This window comes from Bombus huntii, chromosome 3 (genome assembly GCF_024542735.1).
Source record: "Bombus huntii isolate Logan2020A chromosome 3, iyBomHunt1.1, whole genome shotgun sequence".
In the NCBI taxonomy this organism is placed as follows: domain Eukaryota; kingdom Metazoa; phylum Arthropoda; class Insecta; order Hymenoptera; family Apidae; genus Bombus; species Bombus huntii.
The window spans coordinates 14,726,340-14,749,499 of record NC_066240.1 but is presented as its reverse complement, the minus strand read 5'-3'; the positions used below and the strand labels follow the sequence as shown (position 1 = coordinate 14,749,499).

Below are 23,160 nucleotides of genomic sequence, written 5' to 3'. Positions count from 1 at the left end.
TACAAATCTTAATCTTCTAAATATCGTTCTTTCACAATATCCTTCAGAATCCAACTACAGTGGCTATGAAAGTATTTACATGGTGTAATCGTAACTACTTACGTATTGTAATTAGGCAATTTCTGTGTATGATCCTAATTTATCGTGCACTGTATTTGCGTACGATCTATCGCGTAACTATTCGCGTCATTCGCGTTTAATTAATCAAAACAACGTCTTTTTGCAGCAAACCGACGGAATACTTCCCTCACGTGACAATTTCACCAAATTCCGTGCCCACGACGGACAAGTATCTGTCCTCGGCATCGAGCGTCACCAGCCACGTGTACAATTCACTTGGAAGCGTAAACACAACCCCTAAATTGACCTCCTTGGATCACGATAGTCGAGTGACGTCGAAATATCCAAGTGTAACAAGGAGTCACTTCATCCCGACCATGGCTCCGGTCAATGAAATCATTACAACGACACTTCCATCGGTGCCGACCACTTTCTCGCATCAGTCGACCAATTCCTACATTCACTTCACCACCAGGCCAACCGGTGAAACTTCGCCGACCCTCAAGACGATCCCGACCACCACGAGACCGTCGTCCACCTTACACAACGAGAATATAATCTATCAGGACAGCTTTGAAAGGTCCACCATATCATCGGCGATCGAATCACCTTCGACCAGGAGTCAGATACACGAGAGTTTGAACACGTTGTTTAGGAGGGAAGGATTGTTCGCCATGGCTAAATATTTGAGACAGTCGGGTTTGGACAACGTATTGAACGAAACTGGTGAGTGACCGATTAGATTCCTTTTGTCGTAATAAAATCGAAATGAAAATGTTACAGAGACATATGGAATTTTTCAAGTAAAAATTTTGAAATAACTATCACCGAGAAGTTGAACGTTGTAAGGTAACCGATGGATCAATTACCAGAAGTTTTCTTCTTATTAGAATAAGATTAAAACGAAATTGCAACCGTAATCTAGCCTATGGTGCCTTTTTAATGAAAATTTTGAAACTTGCAGTGTCTTCGTTTAGTACGAATGAAATTTTTCGGATCTCGATAAATCACACGGCAAAATTCTTTTTCGTTAAACTACTCGAATTCGAACTTCAACTTCCATATACATTAACCTGGCGAAGAACGGAGATTTATAATCTGTACAAATGTTTTGCTTCTTCACGACGTCAAACTTAGCCAAGCAACGTTCATTAGAAAAATGTTCACACGGATTGTCTGAACGTTTCGACAGAACCTGCCTCGTCGCAACAACAATAATGGTCGTTACCTCGTTATACGAATCTTTAAATTACAAAAGTCAGCTTAATTGCGTCGTACGGTATTGCGTTAATTGACCTATATAAGCCATCGATTTGATCGAACGTTTGTAACATCTCGTATCTTCAATTTATGAATTCAGTCACCGTGTTACCGCCGTTACGTTACCTTTATGGCTTTAACAACGAACGACTAATTAAGGTTTATCGAAGAATCGATCGCCGACAAAAACGATACAATACCGAAGAATCCGCGATCTGCAGGTCTGATTTATTTCAAGTCTCGTTAGTTTTTCATCCTTAATTTCATGATACTTTTGTGTCGCGTTTCGTGAAATGGGTACAAGGTTGAATTTCTAGCACATTTACTGTTAATACGCTTAAGATGGTTGATCGATAATTGAAGAGTGTCTGTAGAAAAAACGCTGTAGGTACCACGATACAGGTTTTTCAGGAGGAAAAGACACTGTATGCATCGATGCAGTCCAAATTCACGAAAAAGAAAAGTTGAATCTATTGGAAACCCTGTACTCGCCGCCTTTTAATTGCACAGAAAACTCAATGCTCTATTCATTTAGATAAAAGCACAGATAGGAGCCGAGAAACGATTAACTAAAGTTTACTGGCGCTTACATTTTTCTCTATAGAGGCGACGTTATGACACCATCTCCGAGCATTGTTAACGACCATTCAGAACATAAAATTGCACTTAAGTTCTATGCTGCTTCTATGCTCGCGTTAGTACGTAGAACATTGTCCAATAAGAAATCAAAGTTCTTCAACTTTGACACTTACAGTGTTTTGTACAATCGCTCTTCATTGATCGTTCTAAAATTTTTTATTACCGAAAATAAATTCGCTTGTAGCGATCGTAAAGCATAAACCACGTAACTACAAAATCCAACGATTTCAATTTCTTCATTCCGTTAACATTGACGGTGAAAACGTAATAACACGAATATTTTATAAATATACTTATCTATCAAACGTATAAATTATAAATACAATTATTATATAATTATGCAACTATAAATACGTTATTAAATATGTATGATTTATAATTTACACGGATATGTTACGCAAGTAATAATCTAGACAGTCGGACAATGTCCAGACGTTTCTGAGGCAATTAAAAACGATTGTGAAAATAAACGGTGGAGAAACGCGTCGGAGGAGATCGTGCAACAGCCAGATCCAATTATCGACGTGTCAGACAAACGGAAAAACAGTGCACTTCCGTCGATTAAAAAGCAAAGAAGCGTAACGGTGTCCCTTCACGCTGGGCGAGAAACGACCGGATAATAATTATCCTCGTGATTGAGAAAGATGCGTTTGTCACTCTCGTGACGTCTCTCGAGCCAGATCCAGAACAAACGCGCCCTGTCGTAAATCGTAAAATGACGCTAAGCTACAGCGAGTTACACAATATCGTGCGAAACGTAGACGAATACTTGAAATAGGATTATAAAACAGCGAGTCATTCTATCTGAGATTGATCGTCTACGTTTTAAAAATAATCTACGAGTTAGAAAAAGTAGCATGTAATCGAAGTTTGTCTCGAATTTCTTTCGCGACGATCGCTTCTGTTATTTTATTTCGAAACACTTTCGAACCGATCATTTGGACTACCATTTGAATTTAATGAATATGATTCGATGTTACAAGAGAAGTAACTAATGTTACGCTTATAAAAACTGTTCTATGATATTACAGGGCCGTACACGATATTTGTACCGACAGACAAAGCTTTCAGGACGCTTTTGGTGCAACTTGGTGGTCCAGAAAAGGCAGAGCAAAAGTTCCGAGATAATCCACGACTTCTTAGCGGGGTACGTCACGTTTGTTGATTTATAACGCGGCAACGATTGCTTGCGATATTAATCCCGCGAGAATCGTCTTCTTAGCTTCTCACGAGCAAACGAAATTCCATCCTCGAATCGAAGAGTAATTAATTGAAGAGTAATTTGAAGAGTAATTTGAAGAGTAATTGAAGAGTAATTGCGCGATACGTTGATAAGTAGTAATTTTTGATTGGATTGCAGAATGTAGTTATATCTCTAAGGAGTTAACGTCACAGTAAAATGTCACATTCTGTTGATCATTAATTCTCTCTTAAATAGAATTATGGGTAAAAGTAATTTACCGTGATTAAATAAAATTTACATGGATGGAATTTGTATGATTAATTTACAACTACCGCTGTGCCTTAAATGGAATTATGGTCTACTATACGATGATTAAGTAGACTATATCGCTGGAATTTATATGGTTTATATGATTAATTTGCAGTTACTGCTGCACCACGTGATACCAGGAGCCTTCAGGATCGATTCGTTGCAAGATGAAATGACTGGTGTTAGCTTAGCTGGAACGCAATTAAGAGTGAACGAATACGCAATGCACGACCACGAATGGAACGACATCAAGGTATATCCCTTATTTCACAGAGACCTCGTAATTCCAGATTATGTTATCGTTGACAATCTCACTGACCTTAACGGCGATTTATCTCCATCGATTCTCATTTTTGGATCAATGAGTCATAACCGGCGCTGCATATTCGCCGCATTGCTCGATCGATCGTTTCACGTTGATCTAGTTTGTCGACCTTCTGGAAAACATTCCATTCGCTCGTTAATAATGCATAACATCGTGCGTACATAAACGATCGTGCGATCTTTTCTTTTCTAGGAATTCAAAATTGGCGAAGATTGAAACCAATGATCTTTCTTACTGTCGCGTATCTTTTTCACTAACTTTGCGTAATGTTATTTAAATTCTTAAAACGAGTAAAATCGACATTGATCTAAGCAGAAAGCGACGTTAACAGCGCTGTGTTTTTTTTTTTTTTTGTTCATTTTTACAAGCAGGTGACAACGATAAATGGCGCGAAAGTGGCATCGAATAAACGGGACATCGAGATACCACAGGGTGTCGCCCACGCTGTTGATAGGGTGATGTTTCCTCTTCCGGTTGGCGATTTGGTGCAAACGTTGCAGGCTGACCGCGAGAGAAGATTCACCAATTTCCTTAAAATGCTTTACATCTCCGGTCTTCAAGATACTTTATCAGGTAAGACAGATCGAATAAATAATAATAATAATAATAATAATAACAACTAAATAATAAAAAATAAATAATAACGCACATTTATGAACGCATAAAATTGCAGGGAACTGTTAAATTACTATCAGCTACAAAACTAACTTATATATCAATCATGCCTGATTCTTTGAAATGCCACAAGATAAGATGTAGTTTATGGATTTCTTGTATTCGGTAATAAAGAGGAATTGATGAGAAATTGATGATTCAAATAACCGGTACACGTTCGATAACTTATCTAAATCATCGTTTGCGATGCTTCATCACTCGTACAACTTGTTTACTTTCTGACGAAACTTTTTCCATCGTTGAAGGGTTAATGAGCCTTTACCCAATAACAGTGCTCGTAATATCGTATCTATTAATGATACAGATGGCTAATAGTTATTTAATGACGTACATATAGCCAGATATTTTATGATTTTCAAAAGATTTTATTTAAAAATACGTGGATATAATAATTCGTAATTCATTAATTATCACCATGTCGTGTAACAATTATGTAACTTGATTTTTGTACATTTTAAGGATATATTTTAAGCAAAGCTCGAAGGGAACGAGTTATACTTAAAGCGTGAAATATCCATTAATAATAATAATCGATAAATTATCTCAAGCCGACTGAATGAAATTTTCATACTTACTTTAATGAAGGTTCGTCAAATTTTCAATAATCTGAGCTTCCATTGATATTTATTAAGTCAAATTTAACAGAAGCTGTCGTAATTGTCTATGATTGTATGTATGATAACATTTAGGTGTTAAAATTAGAATTATTAACAGTTCAGTAATGCGGAAATAACTTTTGCAGGACCTAAAACTTTCACCGTTTTCGCACCAACGGACTCCGCTTTCGAATCATCTTCGAAGGACGGAGCACCGGTTTGGACGGAAGAAGACGGACCAGAAGCTGCGAAAACGATTGTTTCGAGACACGTGATTCCATCTACCCTATACACAGCTGGTATGAGGTATTATTTGCAAAAGGATACCCTTCGTCCTCAGTCACCTGTTCATATTCACAAAAACGGTGGTAAGTGAAAGATATTCTGTTATAAAATATAAAATATCAAGTAAGATTTAATATTACAAGAAAAATATTCTATCAAAATATATATGTTATAATTTTTGTTTAAATAACAAATTTAATTGCTTGGAGAAAATATTAACTACTTATGACTAACGAATCTGAATTCCCGATTTCCTGTTCAAAGTTATGTTAATTGAACGAAACATACGTATTGAATAATAATCTTCTAAGCTAGAAAAATTCAAAGAATTTTCTTCCCGTAAAAATTGTAGTCTGGCGCGCGAACGGTGAAAAAATAGGCGTCCTAATAACCTATTTGCTCGTTAAGCAGTGATTCCCCCACCTTGTGATTAAACACTCCCTTTCGCCCCATAACGTATTCATTAAAGTATGATATGGAATGAATTTCTTTCTAATGGATGCATACGTGCTGCCCCACCCATCTTTATCCCTTGAAATTGTTCTTTCACTTTCAATGTTATAATTGCTTGTAATTATTTTCAAATTAATTGTTTTCCATTTAGTAATTACCGTTATGAAACAACCTTTCAAAGAAAATATTTTGTAATGAAGAAAGATTGTAAACTATTTCCTATGTTGTTCCAGGTCGAGTACGAGTGAACGAGGCGCATGTCGTAACACATAATATACCAGCAACAAATGGAGTTTTGCACGCAATTGACGGCATACTATAGCCACTACACAACATCGGTTACGTAGATCGGTTACATTCAGTTTGAAAAGTTAGGCGTCTTAAGAGGAAATGCATATATCAGTCACAGTACACGAAAAATATTTATATTCTTATACTTATTACTTCTTTGCGATTTGCTAAAGAAAAATATAATAATAATCTTAGACTAGGTTTGCACTACGTGATAATCTAATAATAATTTATGAATAATATACTAGCCTAATAAACGTTCTGTTTTTAGAAATATGTAGTGATAACGAGGAAAATAAAATTTTAGTAAAAGGAAAAAGAATTTTTAACGCTTAGGGATTATTGCAGTAAATCGCAAAGAATTAAAGTATTCGTCTCAAAAAGATCGTAATCGAGACAAAAACGTAGGTATCTCGGGAAAGGAAGAAAAGATAAATCTCTAGAACTATCATTAAGTTCAACAATAAGGATAAATCGACAGGATTTGCCATAGATGTTGTGAAATTGCATAAATGTAATGGGATCTTTTTTAAGGCATAAACAAATAGAAAGACTAATTTATATAACATAGATGCGTGTTAATCGCTCATGTTGCTACGCAAGCTATACGAGCCACTAAGTGCGAAAAATTAATTGCCTAATTGTATAGAATGGTAACGCAATACCATGATTAGTATTATTATAGTATGTATTATTTTATAAATAAATGTACAGTCTATGTTTTTTCATAATTATTGTCTTCTAATGTTATTTTTAATATTTGACCAATTACTATCTTTCGTCTTCTCACTTATATGCAATAAATAGAATAGAGAGAAAAAATATACAATCATATTGATAATAAAATTATTTTTTATTTTTGTAAAGATAATTTATAAATAAAGTATATAATATTTCCATTCATAAATATATATAACATTTACAATTACATTACGTTCTAAATCGACGAAATTTAATAATAAAATTGATATACTGTTATACGTTATTACGATAATTCTGCCTGATTTTAATAAAAATTCTTTTATTCTTTTTAATAATTCGCTTTATATTTTTTCATTTCCACCATTATATGATGGAAGTTCGTTAATTGTGTACGAGCATTTGGCGGTAAGATTTTATGGAATCTGTGGTAATATTGCACTAACTGTGTCATTGCACGTTGTACCAGTGCTGTACCAAGTACCAAACTAGGAAAAGATTTTAATACTTCGTGATTAATTTCTTCTAACGCACGTTTCCAATTATTCGTAAAAGATTGTACAAGAGCCAATGCTTTTCCCTCTTGTCTTTTTGATTCATCGGGTTGACCCTTCTCGATCATGGCTTCAGATTCTTTGACAAACTGTATTATACCTCCAAAATGTGGACTTAAAATTTCCTCGACATATTCCGAAGAACGTGCATTTAATTGATCGCGAAAACTTTCTGCTTCTTTTGAATTGTCTCGTGTTCTTTCCTAAAGAATATGGTTACGTCTATAACATATTTCTTTTTACAATATTGATTAAGTGCAATAAATTAATTGTTTTACCATTAATACACCAAGAACCAAATCATAATTATTGATGAGAAAAACTAGTTGTTGAATTCTAGTGCAAAATGTAGCTGCCATTCTTAATAGGAAACATTGCACGGCTTCCCGCAATTCCGCTAATAATTGTGTAGCCCCTTCACAAGGAAATCCTTCAACTACGCCAACCATTGCAGCACTAAATTCAGCATATCTTCGTGTAATCTACATACAAATTTCTCGAACTATTACTATTTCTAAAAACTTACGTTAACATATACTTTAATGTTATAAACTTACATAATGTGGTCCTGTTTCTTGGGTGAGTTTTAGTGGATCGCAGCTTTTTATACTTTGAATATTCAATTGAAAAACGTATTCGAATCTACCGATTCAAACAAAAAATGTATATATTTAAACTTCCACTTAAGAATTAAAAATTATATTATTATGTTGATTTAAATACCTAGGCCAAATTATTGATGTCATATTATCCCAATACTTATCTAAAGCTGGTACCGCTCTTTTATGACAAGTTAAACGATATCGCATTACTAAATGTAAACACAAGAATAAAGCGATGGTATCATAGCAATCTTCCACAAAAGATTGCAGATTTTTCACCATTAGATTTATTGTTTTTCCCATTACCTAATTATTAAGTACATGGTAGTACATAACTTTATATATTCATTTTTGTTCATTTTATTAGAATTGACATAAACAATGAAAAGTATTTTACCTGATTAAAGATATCCATCGCTTGCACACCACGTACTTTAAAAAATTCAGTTAAGAATAAATATTCTCTACAAGCATTATCTACAAGAGCATATTGTTCACTCCTGAACAAAGCTTCGTAATGATACTATAAACACAAAAGAAATTGTTGTATTAATATTTCCATATGTGATTTTACCTTAAAAGCGATAATTTCCATATTCACCCTTGTTTTAGATGCAGTATGAGGTACTATAATGGGTGCTTCCAACTGAGAAGTTAATACATCTCCTCTATTACCTATAGAAAATACTGTACCCTTATGCTTTAATATAGTTTTATGAAAAATACTTCTCCCTGCTGTGTCTTCAACTCCCATCATATCATCTTTAGTTGCTCCTTCTTCAAACTATATAATTTAGTAATTAGAAAGAGATTTTGATTATCATTCTATTTAAGATTTGACATTATTATTTTACCTGCAGTTTCATTAGTCTCGAAGAATACGACTTAAAATACGAATAATATATTTTACTCATTGTGCTAATATATTCTCCACAAATTTCTTCAGCTACGTTTCTTTCATTTGCTAAAATAAATTCGAAGAAAAATTTATACTTCAACATATTATTCTGAGGGACTTGATAATTTGTCATTGGTTTCCTGAATTTGTAAATCTGTTCTAAAAGATACGTTCTGATCTTTGCTAGTGCTTTCACTTTCAGTTTCTCTAATATATCTTTCACATCTAAGCACGACTTTGCTTCTTTAAAACTTTGCTCCTTTACAAAATTTATTTTATGATTTAATGTTTGTAGTTGGGTCAAAAACTCTTTTTCAGTCACCGGGCAATCCATTATTCCCCTAATAAATCATAATTACAAATTTAAGAATATTTCTAAATTTTTAAACGAGTATTATCTTTATATTATTCTTAATTCTTACGCGATAAGAGCTTCTGACACTGTCATGTCTTCGATAAACTGACTAAGAGGTCCTCTAATAATTTGCCTATTAGACAATTGTTGACTCATTGCTACAGACTTACGTTGTAGATACAGTATTTCTGAACTGATACTTCCTAAATCTAATTGGAAACTCATTAACATTGATTCCATTTTCTATAAACAAAATTTTTGAAATGCATTTTAAATCATACATCGTGTCTTTTAATATATTTTATTTTTGAAGTCGTAATCAAATTTTAGAAATTATAAATTGCAGATACTGGTAATTCATGCAGATTAAAATCTAACCTCCAAAATATTATCGCACGCAGCAATTTGGTTATGAAGACTTGCAATATTTTCGCTTTCTTTTATATAGTCTTGAATAGATTTATTCTCCACTTCTTTTAATTCTTTTTCAATTTGTCTGGAATATTGACGCAAATCCGTACCAGTCTTCAAAACTTCTTGAACAACATCATCTCCAAGATCTTGAGGTAATTGCACCTCATTATCTTCAAAGATATCAATTTCACCCGACATTTTACAAATCTTCCCTTTCTTTAATTAATTTATTAATTTAATTCATTTATATCGCACAGTAATAAACGCCATTCCTTACTCTGCTGTCAAACCTTTTTCACTTGTAGAACTGTCACAACGGTCACTCACATTCTCATTGGTCACACACGCGTTACGCGGAACTGGGCCATAGATAAAGTAAAGAACAAACATATCATTACAAATAAATACGTATGTATGCGTAAAAAAGTTTATTTATTTAGGATATAATTTTCCTAATAATAATTTTTTTAAATAATTTAAATTTTATGTGGGGTGACGTGGACAACGTGGCATTAATAATATAAAAGAGACATTCATAATATACGTATAATATCATTTCTATTGCTAATATTTTATTCTAATAATATGTTAATAATAGAAATAATATTATATTTTTAATGACACTATAATTATTTTATTATCATTGATATTATATGACAAAATTTATTATATTTGTAGTTTCGATTCGATTCGATTCGATTCTTACCATTTTTGTCACATGCGACGTTACCGATTCAGTATATAATGGTTTGAATTAAAATTGAAGTTTCGTATGGAATTACAAATAAAATACAGTCTTACCATCCAGTCTAAACGAATGAATAAAAAATATTTATTCGAAGACCTTTTCCGAGTACTAATTTCAACAAATAATTTACGAGTGAATTAATTACAATAGTTAAACAATTATCTTAGCTTATATTTATATATAAAAAAATCTGACTTGTTTCGAGGTCGGTATTCTGTATAATATTTCAGAACGAGAAACGCAAAGTCTCAATAATGCCATGTTTAGTCTGCATTTACGTTTAAATGTATTTATCAGCTCACAGTGCATATTTAAGTTGGTATGCTTCCTGTTGTACCGATTATCGATCTACCATCCATACCGTAGTTCAACTTGTACCATTGTGTCACTTACACTGTAACGTCTTATTTTAGTTACTTTATTATATTGTAAGGCTATCATTCGATTCAATTGATTCATTCTATAGTTGTATAACCTATAATTGTATCAACATCCGAATTTAGTATACAGAAAAGTATAAAAAGTGTACGAGACAAGTGTGATAGTTCTCTTATTAAAAACCTTGTTAATTTAATGTAATAAGAATAAAGGAATTACATAGTACGAATTATATTAAAACGCAGCTTGCATTCTTATCTGGAATTTAGGGAAGGTAAAGGAAATAGAACGTTCGTTCTTCACAAAAATTTTATTTTCGCACATTTCTCGCGTTCCTTTTACAACGTTTGCTACTTCTTGTTTTTTCATTTATACAATTTACAAAAGATCCTTTGTCTTTCATTTTCATTCCCCACGCGCACCGGGAAAATCCGAAATCTTGCACACGGAGACATCAACGAACGAATGCGACGAAACGAGCTGACTAACGATGACGCTGGCGAGGTTTATTTAAACGATGACGGTAATAAGAATAATTTATTATATAAGTCGATAATAATAATATTAATAATAATATTAATAATAATATTAATAATAATAATAATACAATAATAATAAGTAACAAGACTACAGTAACGATAATATCAATAGTCGCACGGAAAGTAACCTTTCAGGCCTATTTTCGCTTTTACTAGCTCCGCCTCTTTGGCTTGTGAACGTTTCATGACTGACCGTACATTATCAATGGTATAAATAAATAAATAACGAAGAGAAGATATCCATCGACCATACACTAAACGAACAATGTTTTCCTCGGCTAATTCACCCGAGAGATGTATAAGATAAATGTGTTTAATTTCGTTCAAAGCATCGTTCGGATTGGGCAAGTTACTAGAATTTCTCATGGTCAAGTCAATTGAAGACTATACAGTGAAATTACGATAAATCATACTTCCGCTATTTATAGGAGAAACAATTCCAAAATTCTGTTATACAGTCAATCAATCTCAAAATTGTCTCTTTGTTTGGTTTAAAAATTAAGTACAGTTGTAATAGCTACTATTGTCTTTTTTTCTTTTTTCACGGATTTCGATCAAATTATTTTCTTTTCATATTCCATATTAAAGTAAAGTCCGTAGTAAAGTCTTCGTTTAACTTGAAATCATTTGAATTCAAGTAATTTGACTAATCTAAACGAGGCTTGACAGATGGCAAGCTCGCACTTGCCTCTACCGCTCCAAGAGAAACTCTATTCTGGAATTATTTCTTTTTCGTTTTTTTTTTCTTCTTCTTTTCTTATTTTGATTTAAAATCATGATCGCGTTACAATTGTTTTAAACTCGCGAGGAACCTGCCCTGACTCGATTAGATGAAAGCGAACATTCGTGGCTACAAAATCGACTAATTATACGAAGCTAATTGTATGAAACTGAAAAGGACGTCTTTCCCTTGTACGCGTTGACGTACATTAGACTGCGAATGCTTATGCAAATTCATATTTTCAATTTGTATTTCGAAAGCATCCAAATAAATGAAATCTAATAATTAATGCTTTAAATATTATCACCAATACTTTGGATATTTCTTGCATATTTTTGTATATCGCGCGAATTCTGTAAATTTCTTAGATATTTCAATCTCTCATAACTGCACAAATATCCACAGTCCAATTATTACAAAACTAATTAGCGCAATAAAGTATAATCGCCAGAAGATCACAAGCGATCGTTCGATTTCTCGTTCGGTTTCGCTGACGATTATTACGAGCAGCGGCGCGCATTACATAAACAATTTTCTTCGACTAGACGAATTATTTGAAAATTGTGAATCACGAAATTACACAAAAATTGTGCTTCTTACGATACAATGAAAAAGATACTATTGAATATTTCAAATCGCATGGAAAGAGCGTATTTACGCAGAACTGTTTTAATTACTAACAGTTTGATCGTGATTTGCCGTCTTACGTTTCTCAAGCTAGATCACTCTCGATCAAACTCAGTCTTGAAATGAAATATATCAAATTTTTCACATGCATTACAATAAACGCTGAATATACTCGGAAATTTAATCTCACTGCTCGACATTTCATATTTTGCAATCATTCTAACGATCATTCGTTGAGTTCCAATTACGCTAGAACTTCGTTTACACGAACTTTTATTTTGTTTACACGAAATTTCAGTCGGCCAATCTCATTTCGGTTGGTACGCGAATAAATGAATTTCTGCCAGCTGAATGTATTTACCTGAATACGAACCCAATAAACTCTTACTATAATAATAAATAGCTAATGATAGAAGATTAATGAGCAAATTGAAAAATCTCATCACATTTGTTCCAATTACGTAAATTGCTTGCCTGCCGACAAGTTTGCACAAACGAAGTTCTACTGTATATCATTCGTACGTTCGACAGAAAGGGCTCGTTTCAATGATCCCGACGATCTTCGAGCCTCGAGGACTCGACGCAGCACGCCGGTTCGAGACGCGTGTTCCATGAATTGTTGCATTAAAATTTCGTTTTAAAAACAGCGGTACAGAAAGTGGACGTTGTTCACGGTAGGTACAATTGTTTGGTTCGGCCATCGAAACGTCGAGTTCATCAAAAATATCAACTTAAAACCTAAACCTCTCGAGACCGGGAAGAAAAGAAAAAGCAGAGAAGAATCCAATTCTGCTCGTTAATTATTCCGCAAACGAGCAGGATGATCCCTCCTCGAAACGTCTGTGCTTCCGTTATCCGAGAGGCGCGCGTTCCAGGAGGCGAAACTGCATCAATTAAAAGCAGAATTCGAAACAAACAATGCCCAGCAACGGTAATAGAAATTAAACAAGAACTAATACTAGTATCGGCGCGCGTGTAGCGCTGCTACAAATTTCGAGGTACGCGAATTCGAAGCCGCTCAAGTGTCGAGAACGAAACGAAAACGCTGTCGTTACGATAGATATCCGTGTATCTAACCACGGATTCTCTATCGATATCGAATATTCGGATTAGTTCGTCGTATCGGATGTTCGATAGCTGGCTCGGGCGCCGCTTAATAAAACGAAATAATAAATAAATAAATAAATAAATAAAAACGCGTGAAAATAATATACGTTGTTCGATGATCTCCCTCCGTTTTCTTCGAGGCTGTAAAGGAAAGGGAGAAACGAGCAGAATCGAACGATACATTAAACGAATTCGACACTTAAACGAATTCGACTTGAACACGTGTTTTAGCTTCTAACGTTAACACGCGAAATAATTTAACGGATACAACGCGTTCGTGACTGTATAAATCTCTCGTCGTCACGCCTTAATTATGCTGATAGAGTTAGACTATGTCGCGAGCGGAACTTTTCTATTTGCCTCGCAGGTAACATTTTGGCCGGCTCTTCGAAATAAATAAACGTGGAACTCGAGGACTGGCATTAATATTCAACAATAATATTCTGCTGTCCGATTTGAAGTCAAAATCGTTAGGACGACGTGTTTCAAATCGCTGATGAAATTGGTGATTCGATGTTTTTCCATGATTTCTGACACGATACGTTTCAAACGAAAAGATGAGAAAATTCCATTAATGCAGATTGTCACGATATACGGTGAAAATTCAATTTTCGTAATTGTCGAGTTAGCAACTATTGATGCTATTTAACGATTATTTGTAAGCGTAATCAATCGGAGGAAACACGTCAGAAATCCGAACGACGAATCACCACGTTGTTCTAAAGTAAATTTTCGAGCCGTATCTCGCCGTTTCAAAACGAAAAAAAAAAAAAAAAAAAAAGAAAGAAGAAGGAAAATTGTTCTCCGACAATGTCTTAATGCCTTAGCTGCCTGCTGCCGCTACTAATTGACTAGCATCGTTAATCACTCTCGGTTTGAACTCGTTCGCCTTTTCGCCATCGACTTTTTGGTACGAATTTCCTCCTTTTCCTTTCTCTCGCTCTTTTTATCTCGCGAAACTCGCGCTGACGATTAGTTTTCGCGAACCAAAGGAAACTCAACGTCGCAACGAAATAATTCTCGATTTACTCGTTAATATTTTTCTTCCTAAATTTTCAACCAATCTGGTATCATTTACGTTTAAGAAATGAAAATAGTTGGGAAATTATAACGAAAAGAATCGATCCATAAATGGGAAGGCAAAATAAATTGAGAATATTTCCACGTGTGTGAGTCGACCGATGGATAAGAAAGAAGAGAAAAAGAGGACGTGGATTAACGAATGGAGCGGACTCGAGGAGATCCAAGTCGCGACGAAATCACCGGCACACCTTTATCGACGAGAAAGTATCAATAAATAGAAGCTTTCGTATTTACTAGGAATATACGCGCGACGAAGAACGAGAATAAGCAAATAAGTTAAGAAAAAGGCGAAAGACACGCGCTTCCAAAGATCCGCGGTACAACTAGTCGACCATAACGCAACCACCTTATAGTTATACGCAATTTAATTACAAATGGGCCTTTATAGAGTGAACACATATGTTTCGCGAAGAACTCGTGAAAATCGCAACGATATTCTTCGATCATTCGCGCAAGCTTCTTCGTTTCGCTGTTCGATGATTTTCTTTCTTCGAATGGGCCTAAGCTCGTTCTTCGAAATTCTCCTCGAACGAAACTTGAATTTTAGGTCGACGATAAATCATGTTACTAAATTATAATATCAACAGGGACATAGAATATGGACAAAGCTTGAGAAAGTTGTCCCACAAAACTCGCGAATCTTCATCGTATCTTCTTAAGCAAATTTTTCTAAGAAAATCTTGTTACTTCGCGAAACACCAAATTCAAAATACTTGATATTCGTTTCTTATTTGTCTCTCTCCCTCTCTCTCTCTCTCTCTTATCGTTCTCTTGTTTTATACGAGCAACCACGCAATCTCGCGATTATCAGACTAGACCGCGCGGTCGACCGAGATTTACTTCGGTCCAACGCGCTTGCATTATACTCTCGCATTCGTTTTCGCGCACACGCACACACACACACACGCACTCGTGCATACACATGGCGGGATGTCCGCCGTTTTGATTATGTACAGAATTATTTACAATGGTATACAGATTAGAGCGCGAATCGATCGCTCGGTCACAAACACGCTGGAGGAGACAGCTTTGATCACATCTTGATCGCACCTTGGTGATGATCGTGGATGTTCGGCAGTCGGTAGAAGATGAAGAACAGAACCAGTTTTTCTTTTCTTTTTTTTTTTTCTTTCTCTCTCTCTTTCTTAAAAACGCATCTCGACGAGCATCGCGTTTCGCGATAATTACGTAAATGCCCCGAAGATAACTAAATTCAGCGGCGCGCGGTCGCTGTTTGAATTTCACGCCTCGAGACGTATTTGAACCGAAGAACGTCGAAGTTCTTTTTCCTCGATTAATCATCGATTTTCTTAATTCTCGTATTAATAAAGAAAGATCATCGTGCTTCGTGGTTGTCGGATTCAACTTCGTAAAGGAACGAATTTTCCAACGACCAAGGCAAATCCTTGCGATCGTCAGCCGTAAGAGAAGACGCCGGTAGGAGACGTTCGATTCTTTAATCTGCTGGTTTTTTCATTTGCACGACGTTCCGTTCGATTCCCGAGAAAGATCGTTGCCGCGTTTGCTGCCAGGATCGATCCTCGAATAGCGACGAAAAGACCATTCTTCTTTCGTTTTCCTCGTGACCAGAGAGACGATCGATCGTTCTCCCTTGGTTCTCTTCTCGGTTTCTTGTATCTGGACACCTTGTTTCCCTCGACATCGCGAAGGCTTCCTCCGGAACATCTTTTCGCCTCTATCTCCGTTGCTCTTCGCTTGTCGTCCGTCTTCGTTCGAGAAGTGAAATTGAAAAGGGCAAAAGAGGTTGTTCGCTAGGATTCTTTGGTTTTCTTCGTGCCACGAAAGCGGCCGATAAGCGAGAAAATAATCCGGAAAGAAGAATCGCGTCTCCTTCTACGCTCGTGTCGTCCGCTCCCCCTCCCCCTCCCATCCCCCCGAAACGAATCCTTTAAACGAAGATTTTTTTCTTCTTCTTCTCATCGTTCTTCTGTTCTTTCCTTATACCATTCCTTTCCATTTCTTTTCTCTCTCTCTCTCTCTCTCTCTCTCTCTCTCACTCTCTCACTCTCTCTGCTCGATGAATCGCGAGTTTTCGTGGTTATCGTAATTCGAACGACAATTTGGGTCCCGTAAACGGATTCCCAGAGGTATCTCGAATCTTTGGTTTCTCACCGGGAAAGTAGGAAATCGCTGACGCTCGAGGGGAAGGGATCGGTTGTATCATTCAAATTTTTCGATTTTTTTTATTATCTTCTCCGTGATAGATTCGTTCTTTCGTAGTTGCGATATTCGACTTGGAGAAGATACGTAGAGTCGATGCGAACCATGACGCGTATGCGCGTAGGAAAGGAATTTTCTTCCTGGTATTTTAATGAATTAATTAATTAATTATCCTATGCACAGTTGAATTTGTCCCGACGTGGGAGAGAGAGACACGAATGTAATTTTATATCTGTATTGTTTTAATTACGCGACATTTCGACGAATAAGGGAGCTATCTCGCGAAAATTGTATTCGAAAATAATGAGATTTGCTGTCGCACAGTGTTTTCTTTCCGGTCTGTGTTCTTTGTCTTTCTTGTTTCTGTTCTCTCCTTTTTATTTGTATTTTTCCCCTTTATTTCTTGCTTCTCGTTTTATTCGTTCAAGTTTGCATATTCAACGAGTGTCAAGTGTCACGGCTCCTTCGAATATCTTCATTTTGCTTGTTCTTTCAATTTGTACTGATGACTAAGTTCGATCAAAGTAGCTAAAATATTCATTCTTCCACTTCCTTTGAATTTTAATATACTTTTAAAAATCTCCTCTTACGCGAATGCCAGTGATTAGAAAATTATTTCTCTTTCTTCCTGTTAGCGTTACGTAATCATTAATTTTTCCTTCTAATCGTAGTCCTGTTTTGCTAACCATTTACTTACAGTTTCTCCGAAATATTTGCCATCGCTCTCTATCACTTTCCAAGCTCCCCTCGAGGCAAACTCTTGGAAAGTGCGATTTATCAACAGGGGCTATCATCGATTCTCCTCTTCATTCTTCAGTCTAGCAAACAACGAACCTTCCCATCTAATTTTTCTTCGCCGTGTTCGTCCAAAAACTTCGCTTCGCCATACACGACTAAAAAAACCGTCCCGTGCAATGTTCAACTTTCCTTCATTCAAAAATATCTTCTTATCGTCTCTTTGCTCTGCACCGCGACCGCCGTGGAATCGGAAACAGAGGTTTCTTCTTTCTCTTCGTCTTCAAAAAATCCACTAGACGCTTGGAAAAATCTTCTTCTTTTTTTCTTCGCTCATCTTCGTCGAGGTTAGAGAACAGTTTCTCTCGACCGTCCTCTCGATCAACTCAAACTTCCATGTTTCTTCTCGATTTCTCATCTGTGTCCACCTTTGTTAGTTCGACAATTTGTTAGTCAGCTTCGCGTTACGAATTTCGCGGTTGGCCGTACGCGAAGCTGACCTCGCGTCATGGATAGTCCGGATGCATGAGATTGTACATGATCGCGAAGATCGTGCAGGCCGCGTATACGCCGAGGGCCACCCACCAGAGAAGCTGTTCGTGGAGCCGCTGCTCGAAGTTCTTCAGCACCAACAAACCGATCGTCAGACCCGCCAATGCACCCGTCAGATGCGCCACGTAGGAAACTGGTGGGCCTATTTGCTCGGCTGCGTATCTGTCGTAGATCGCGAACCCCACGTCTGCACTCGCTGAAAATGAAAATCGTTTCGTTTTACGTTTCTTCCATTTGCACGTCTATGAAGCCGATTGCTTACATAAGAGGAAGACATGTCGAGTTGTCAGTGGATTATCAAGTGGATTGTTGGGCGTTATCTGCTAATTTCTCTAGTTAGGACTTTCCTACCTTTGAAACTCAGAATAATTTTAATTGGACAGAGTATAGGCAATTGGATATCGAATCTCGGCAAGTAAAATACTGGAGTAATTTTGAATTCCGTGTTTCAGCGTTACGTCGAGAATTAGAAAATTTGTCTGAGATTAACAGGATCGAGTCGGCAAGAAACTTGGAAAATCGTAGCGACGTTAAAGCAATGCTGTGAAAACTGCAAAGCTCGTTTTACTCGCGTGTACAGTGTACCATTTCCTCCTGCTTCTGTCTTCGTTCCCATGCTACAAACACTTTCCGTACTTTGTCCTCTGTTTTAACAACACCAGCAAAGGGAAACCGGCAAGTTATATTAACACTGGAACTACCACACCAGTCAAATTGACTGGTTTTACAATTTTATTTTCAAATTCTTACTTCATGTTATACTTTTTCCCCGTAATAACGTAATGACCTTCGCAACGATAACTAAAGGAATAATATAATGAATTTTATTTTGTTTTTTATGTATTCAAACTGAAAATAATTTTGTATCAAGGTTACTTATACCAATACCAGTGAAAATGACTGGTACTTGTCAAAGTGTAAAAATGTCTTGCAATTTGTTTTCGAACCCTAATTAACCAGTTTCCTCGTTTTGTACTTCCCACACGTTTTTACAATTTTTACCGCGTATCATTCGATATGACGATTTCAGTTATCAGGAAAATTCCGGATCGATCGCTAGATGCTAACACTAGAAATATTTATATAACACAATTTTATAAATGTGTCAACCCTCGTTTAGGGATCATGGTCCCGGATGGATTAATAATACGAAAAATGTACTACATAACATGGAATTCCTTCTGTAAAAAAGTAATAAATTAAAAAATATAGAAATATTCTATTATTACGTATTTTTTTAAAAGACCAGTCATTTTGACTTGATTTGGTAGAAAGAGCTTAATGTTAACTATCGGTAGTTTCAGTGTTAAATCCGTTGATCTTTATTCAAACTTTATCGCGGAGCCACGATGCGTGAAAGGGATGCAAAAGCTGCGTAAAAGGCTTCACACGGCACTCAATTAGAACATAGATTTAGATAAAGAGCACTATTTTTGTTGAAGTATACAGGGTGGTTGGTAACTGATGGTACAAGCGGAAAGGGGGTGATTCTACGCGAAAAAAGAAGTCGAAAATGTAGAATAAAATTTTTTTTTTTTATTTTTCCATCGAGACACGATCTACAGTGAGATTCGTTATAACGTACCGCACGCGTACCGAGCGAAAATTCAAAGTCGATTTTCTCGAAAACAAAGCCTCGAACGAAAAATTTTTATTCTATATTTTCGACTTCTTTTTTCGCGTAGAATCACCCCCTTTCCGCTTGTACCACCAGTTACCAACCACCCTGTATATACCAGTATGAAAGTATGTCACAAGATAACCGTGTATCGTTGAATAAACGTTGAAGATTTACGTGGTCAGGGTGATTTTAAATTCAACTTTTTTTAAACATGCTCAAGGCTTTTTATCTTCGATCGCGTTTTAATCGTTTGTTAAATTATATCGATATAGATTTGTCGAGCTTAAAGTGGATCTTGTATTATTCCATAAGCTTCTATTTAACGAATTTTAAATTTTTTACCTTCAAGTTACGAAAAAGTTCAGGAGGACATTAAATCGGTTGAAAATACTAAGTTCGAAGTTTGGAAAGATTTTTCACATTTTTCGTTCTTCGAAAGCTTTATACGTATAGCTTGAAAACTTTCTATATAACTTTTTAAAGAAACGTATGAAGTTTTACGATCTTTGTTTTTTTAAATATAATATATCCTTCTCTCTTGCTTAAACGAATTTCTCTATCCGTGTAATATCGAAAAAGATACGGAAAGAAAATGTCGAAAACGTAAATTTTGTTCGAAATCTTACCGATTACAAAGATCCCTATTAATCGAACAATGCCGAACTCCATGTTATTATAATTGAGAAGGACGTTGGCTAAGTGAGCCGCGAGGAGGGCGTAAACACCACCGCTTGCGCCAACAAGGTACACGTCCGTGTCGAACACCGAAGTACCCAGAGAACCTGCAAACATAAAAAGAAAATTCATTTCTCGTATCAAATTATGCATGTTACGGTAAAAATGTTATATTGAAACACCTATCACTGTTAGCCTCTCATTGTTTGAAACAAACACCGATAAAGATTAGTTTTCAAGAACAACGGATATTTGCATCTCCTTGTAACGTTAATATTATATTTTCTCTTGAAATCCTAGATACGTTATAAAGAAATTTCCATGATATTTATAAAATAAGGAATCGATGGAATTTCATAAAAAGAACAAACAAATGGAAGACTACTACTATTATTTGTTCTTTTCTATTTACTGACACGAACTTGTTTTCCTTCAACATCTTGAAATCAATCTTAAAAATTAAAATCCTTGAAAATCTTGAAGATTCTACAAACTGTTTCGTCTCATGTATAACAAATTTAACACTTTCGCGAAACAAGTTGGCATGCACGTTACTGCACAAGTGTATTCTATTGTAGCAAGTTACACGGTGTAACAAAAGACCGCACGTCGTCGTTTCGCATGCGTGCGAAGCAACAGATGTTTCCGAGTAGGAAGCCGAAGGAAGAGCCGACAGTGGAAAACTGTGCTGTAGACAGCCAACTTACGACTAGTTTCGTCACTAAAATTTATAGTTTCAGGATGTTTACTCGGGACCATAATGATGATTAATATCGGAATGTTCTCGCGTCATTTCTTCTAATACGACGAAATTATTCAGGAAAAGGAAATTTTCAGTGAAAGATATCGTTCTACGTTTACTAATATTAAAAATCTCTAGACGAGAAACGATATTTTACAAACGAAATCGTTAAATGTCGACGAGAAATAGACGCATTTATTGAAGAATCAAAGGGATCATCCACGTGGAAAATCTAACAGTGGATGCTTTATACCTCGAGTATGCCATCGCTCTAAAATTAGTAGTATAACACGGTGATAGTCAGACGTGGCGGAACGATCATATAGAAGCACTTCGCTTCATTTCTATCGTCCGGGCATGACTCTGGATAGGAGATTGACATGGAGACAACGCATCACAGACAAATCGAAGCAACTCAAGGCTAAACTTACAAAATTTTACTGGTTCATTGGCCGTCGCTCCAACTTAAACACTCAGAGCAAAATAATGCTATATAAAAGCCATACTAAAACCTGTTTGGACCTATGGGATCCAACTATGGGGAACAGCGAGTAACTCCAACATAGAAATCCTTCAACGATTTCAATAAAAAACACAAAGATCCTTAATAGATGCACCTTGGTATGTCACCAACGAAACAATCCACCGCGACCTCAAGATACCCACAGTCAGAGAAAAAAATATACAAGTTCAGAAGCAGATATAACACAAGAGTCAACAACCATTAGTCACCCAACTACTTGACACGACGGACCAGATCCGCAGATTAAAAAGAAAATATCCTTTAGATCGAAGCATTAGATTCAACTAGAATCAACATAATATAAATTATTATAAACCAAGTTATTGTACCATGCCAAATGAAGTTATTTAAAATTCTCAACGAGAATTGATTGTAAATAGTCTACCAAATAAAAAAGAAAAAAATTTCTATCGTGTTCGAAAGTTTCTTTGTCATCTCCAACACTAAAATACTTTCCCATTATCCTTACAGAACTCACGTATCTCTGTAATATTTATTTTTATGTATTATTTTGTGTATTATCTTTTTCGATCGTCTTATAGGTCAAGTGTACCGTCGTTCTAAATAAAATCAGTAGTATACTACCGCGCTAGTCAGACATCGCGAACACGTCGTAAACAAACCATTTCTAGAAACTCTTCGCTTTATCTGTATCAGAAAATCAGTTGGAAAAAATCTGTCGGTGAAAGTCTGCTGGCGGTGGGAACGAGAGAGCGGACGAAGTAGTGGCCGAAGAAGTAGACAATTCTCCAGGTCCAGACCATTACAGCCTGCAACAGTTTGTCCGCAGAAATTATACTCCTTAACTTAAGAGCGAAAATAAACGAAAATTGGACAAAAAATAGAAATCTTCGTGCAAACCACGACCAACAACAATACAAAGCGACTTTTTCAAGAAGATTCTTATTCTACCAAGACACGACCAAGTCGTAATCTCAAGAATCCTAATGGGCCACGCGAAACTCGCTCGCCAATATCTTCTCAACAAAGAAGAATGTCCAACCTGCGAACTGTGCGAAGTTCATCCGACAGTAGAGCACATTATCATTCATCGCAGAAGACACGTCATGAATAGACAACGATTCAGCGTAAGATCCAGCTTGAGAGACGATTTAAAGGACAATGAACCGACCCAAAATCTACCGCGCTGCCTAAAACATACCAAACTGTACAACAAATTGTAAAGTTCGCTGTTGAGTCGTTAATAACCAAGGCAAATGCAACGTCGATGTAACAATAAGAGTAATTGAAATAAAATTAATTTTCTCCTGATGCTAAAATATCGGAATATTCGATCGACCACGGGGATTAACAAACGTGCAATTATCTC

At 35.9% G+C, this 23,160-nt stretch overlaps 3 protein-coding genes across 6 annotated transcripts in view; 1 reads left to right on the top strand and 2 right to left on the bottom strand.

The window, feature by feature from the left end:
• Positions 1-6,807, top strand: part of LOC126864008 (mucin-3A) — a 46,894-nt gene extending 40,087 nt beyond the window's left edge. The window contains exons 9-14 of one of the 2 annotated variants that reach the window (XM_050614873.1): positions 227-786; positions 2,991-3,106; positions 3,567-3,704; positions 4,145-4,349; positions 5,194-5,415; positions 6,019-6,807. In XM_050614873.1, coding sequence (XP_050470830.1) covers positions 227-786; positions 2,991-3,106; positions 3,567-3,704; positions 4,145-4,349; positions 5,194-5,415; positions 6,019-6,107 — 1,330 coding nt within the window. In that variant the 3' untranslated portion in view covers positions 6,108-6,807. The remainder of the gene's footprint in view (positions 1-226; positions 787-2,990; positions 3,107-3,566; positions 3,705-4,144; positions 4,350-5,193; positions 5,416-6,018) is intronic. The other variant, XM_050614874.1, reaches the window with a different exon arrangement.
• Positions 6,808-6,910: 103 nt separating this feature from the next.
• On the bottom strand, positions 6,911-9,972 carry LOC126864016 (vacuolar protein sorting-associated protein 52 homolog). Its single transcript, XM_050614907.1, has 9 exons — positions 9,563-9,972; positions 9,252-9,427; positions 8,786-9,170; positions 8,533-8,715; positions 8,329-8,454; positions 8,053-8,237; positions 7,887-7,971; positions 7,608-7,811; positions 6,911-7,532 (listed from the first exon to the last, which is right to left on the bottom strand). Exons 1-9 carry the CDS (start codon positions 9,794-9,796, stop codon positions 7,107-7,109), a joined length of 2,004 nt encoding a protein of 667 aa, XP_050470864.1. The 5' UTR covers positions 9,797-9,972; the 3' UTR covers positions 6,911-7,106.
• A 1,047-nt stretch (positions 9,973-11,019) lies between these two features.
• Positions 11,020-23,160, bottom strand: part of LOC126864034 (protein rhomboid) — a 500,063-nt gene continuing 487,922 nt past the window's right edge. For all 3 annotated transcript variants that reach the window (XM_050614953.1, XM_050614952.1, XM_050614954.1), the window contains 2 exons: positions 20,517-20,672; positions 11,020-18,465 (listed from right to left, as the gene is read on the bottom strand). In XM_050614953.1, coding sequence (XP_050470910.1) covers positions 18,224-18,465; positions 20,517-20,672 — 398 coding nt within the window. In that variant the 3' untranslated portion in view covers positions 11,020-18,223. The remainder of the gene's footprint in view (positions 18,466-20,516; positions 20,673-23,160) is intronic.

Coding starts and splice junctions, on each gene's coding strand:
- LOC126864016 (XM_050614907.1), bottom strand. CDS start 9,796: ATGTCGGGTGAAATTGATATCTTTGAAGATAATGAGGTGCAATTACCT. Junction 9,171..9,251: donor GTGTCAGAAGCTCTTATCGC/GTAAGAATTAAG, acceptor ATGATTTATTAG/GGGAATAATGGATTGCCCGG. Junction 8,716..8,785: donor CGAGACTAATGAAACTGCAG/GTAAAATAATAA, acceptor TAAATTATATAG/TTTGAAGAAGGAGCAACTAA.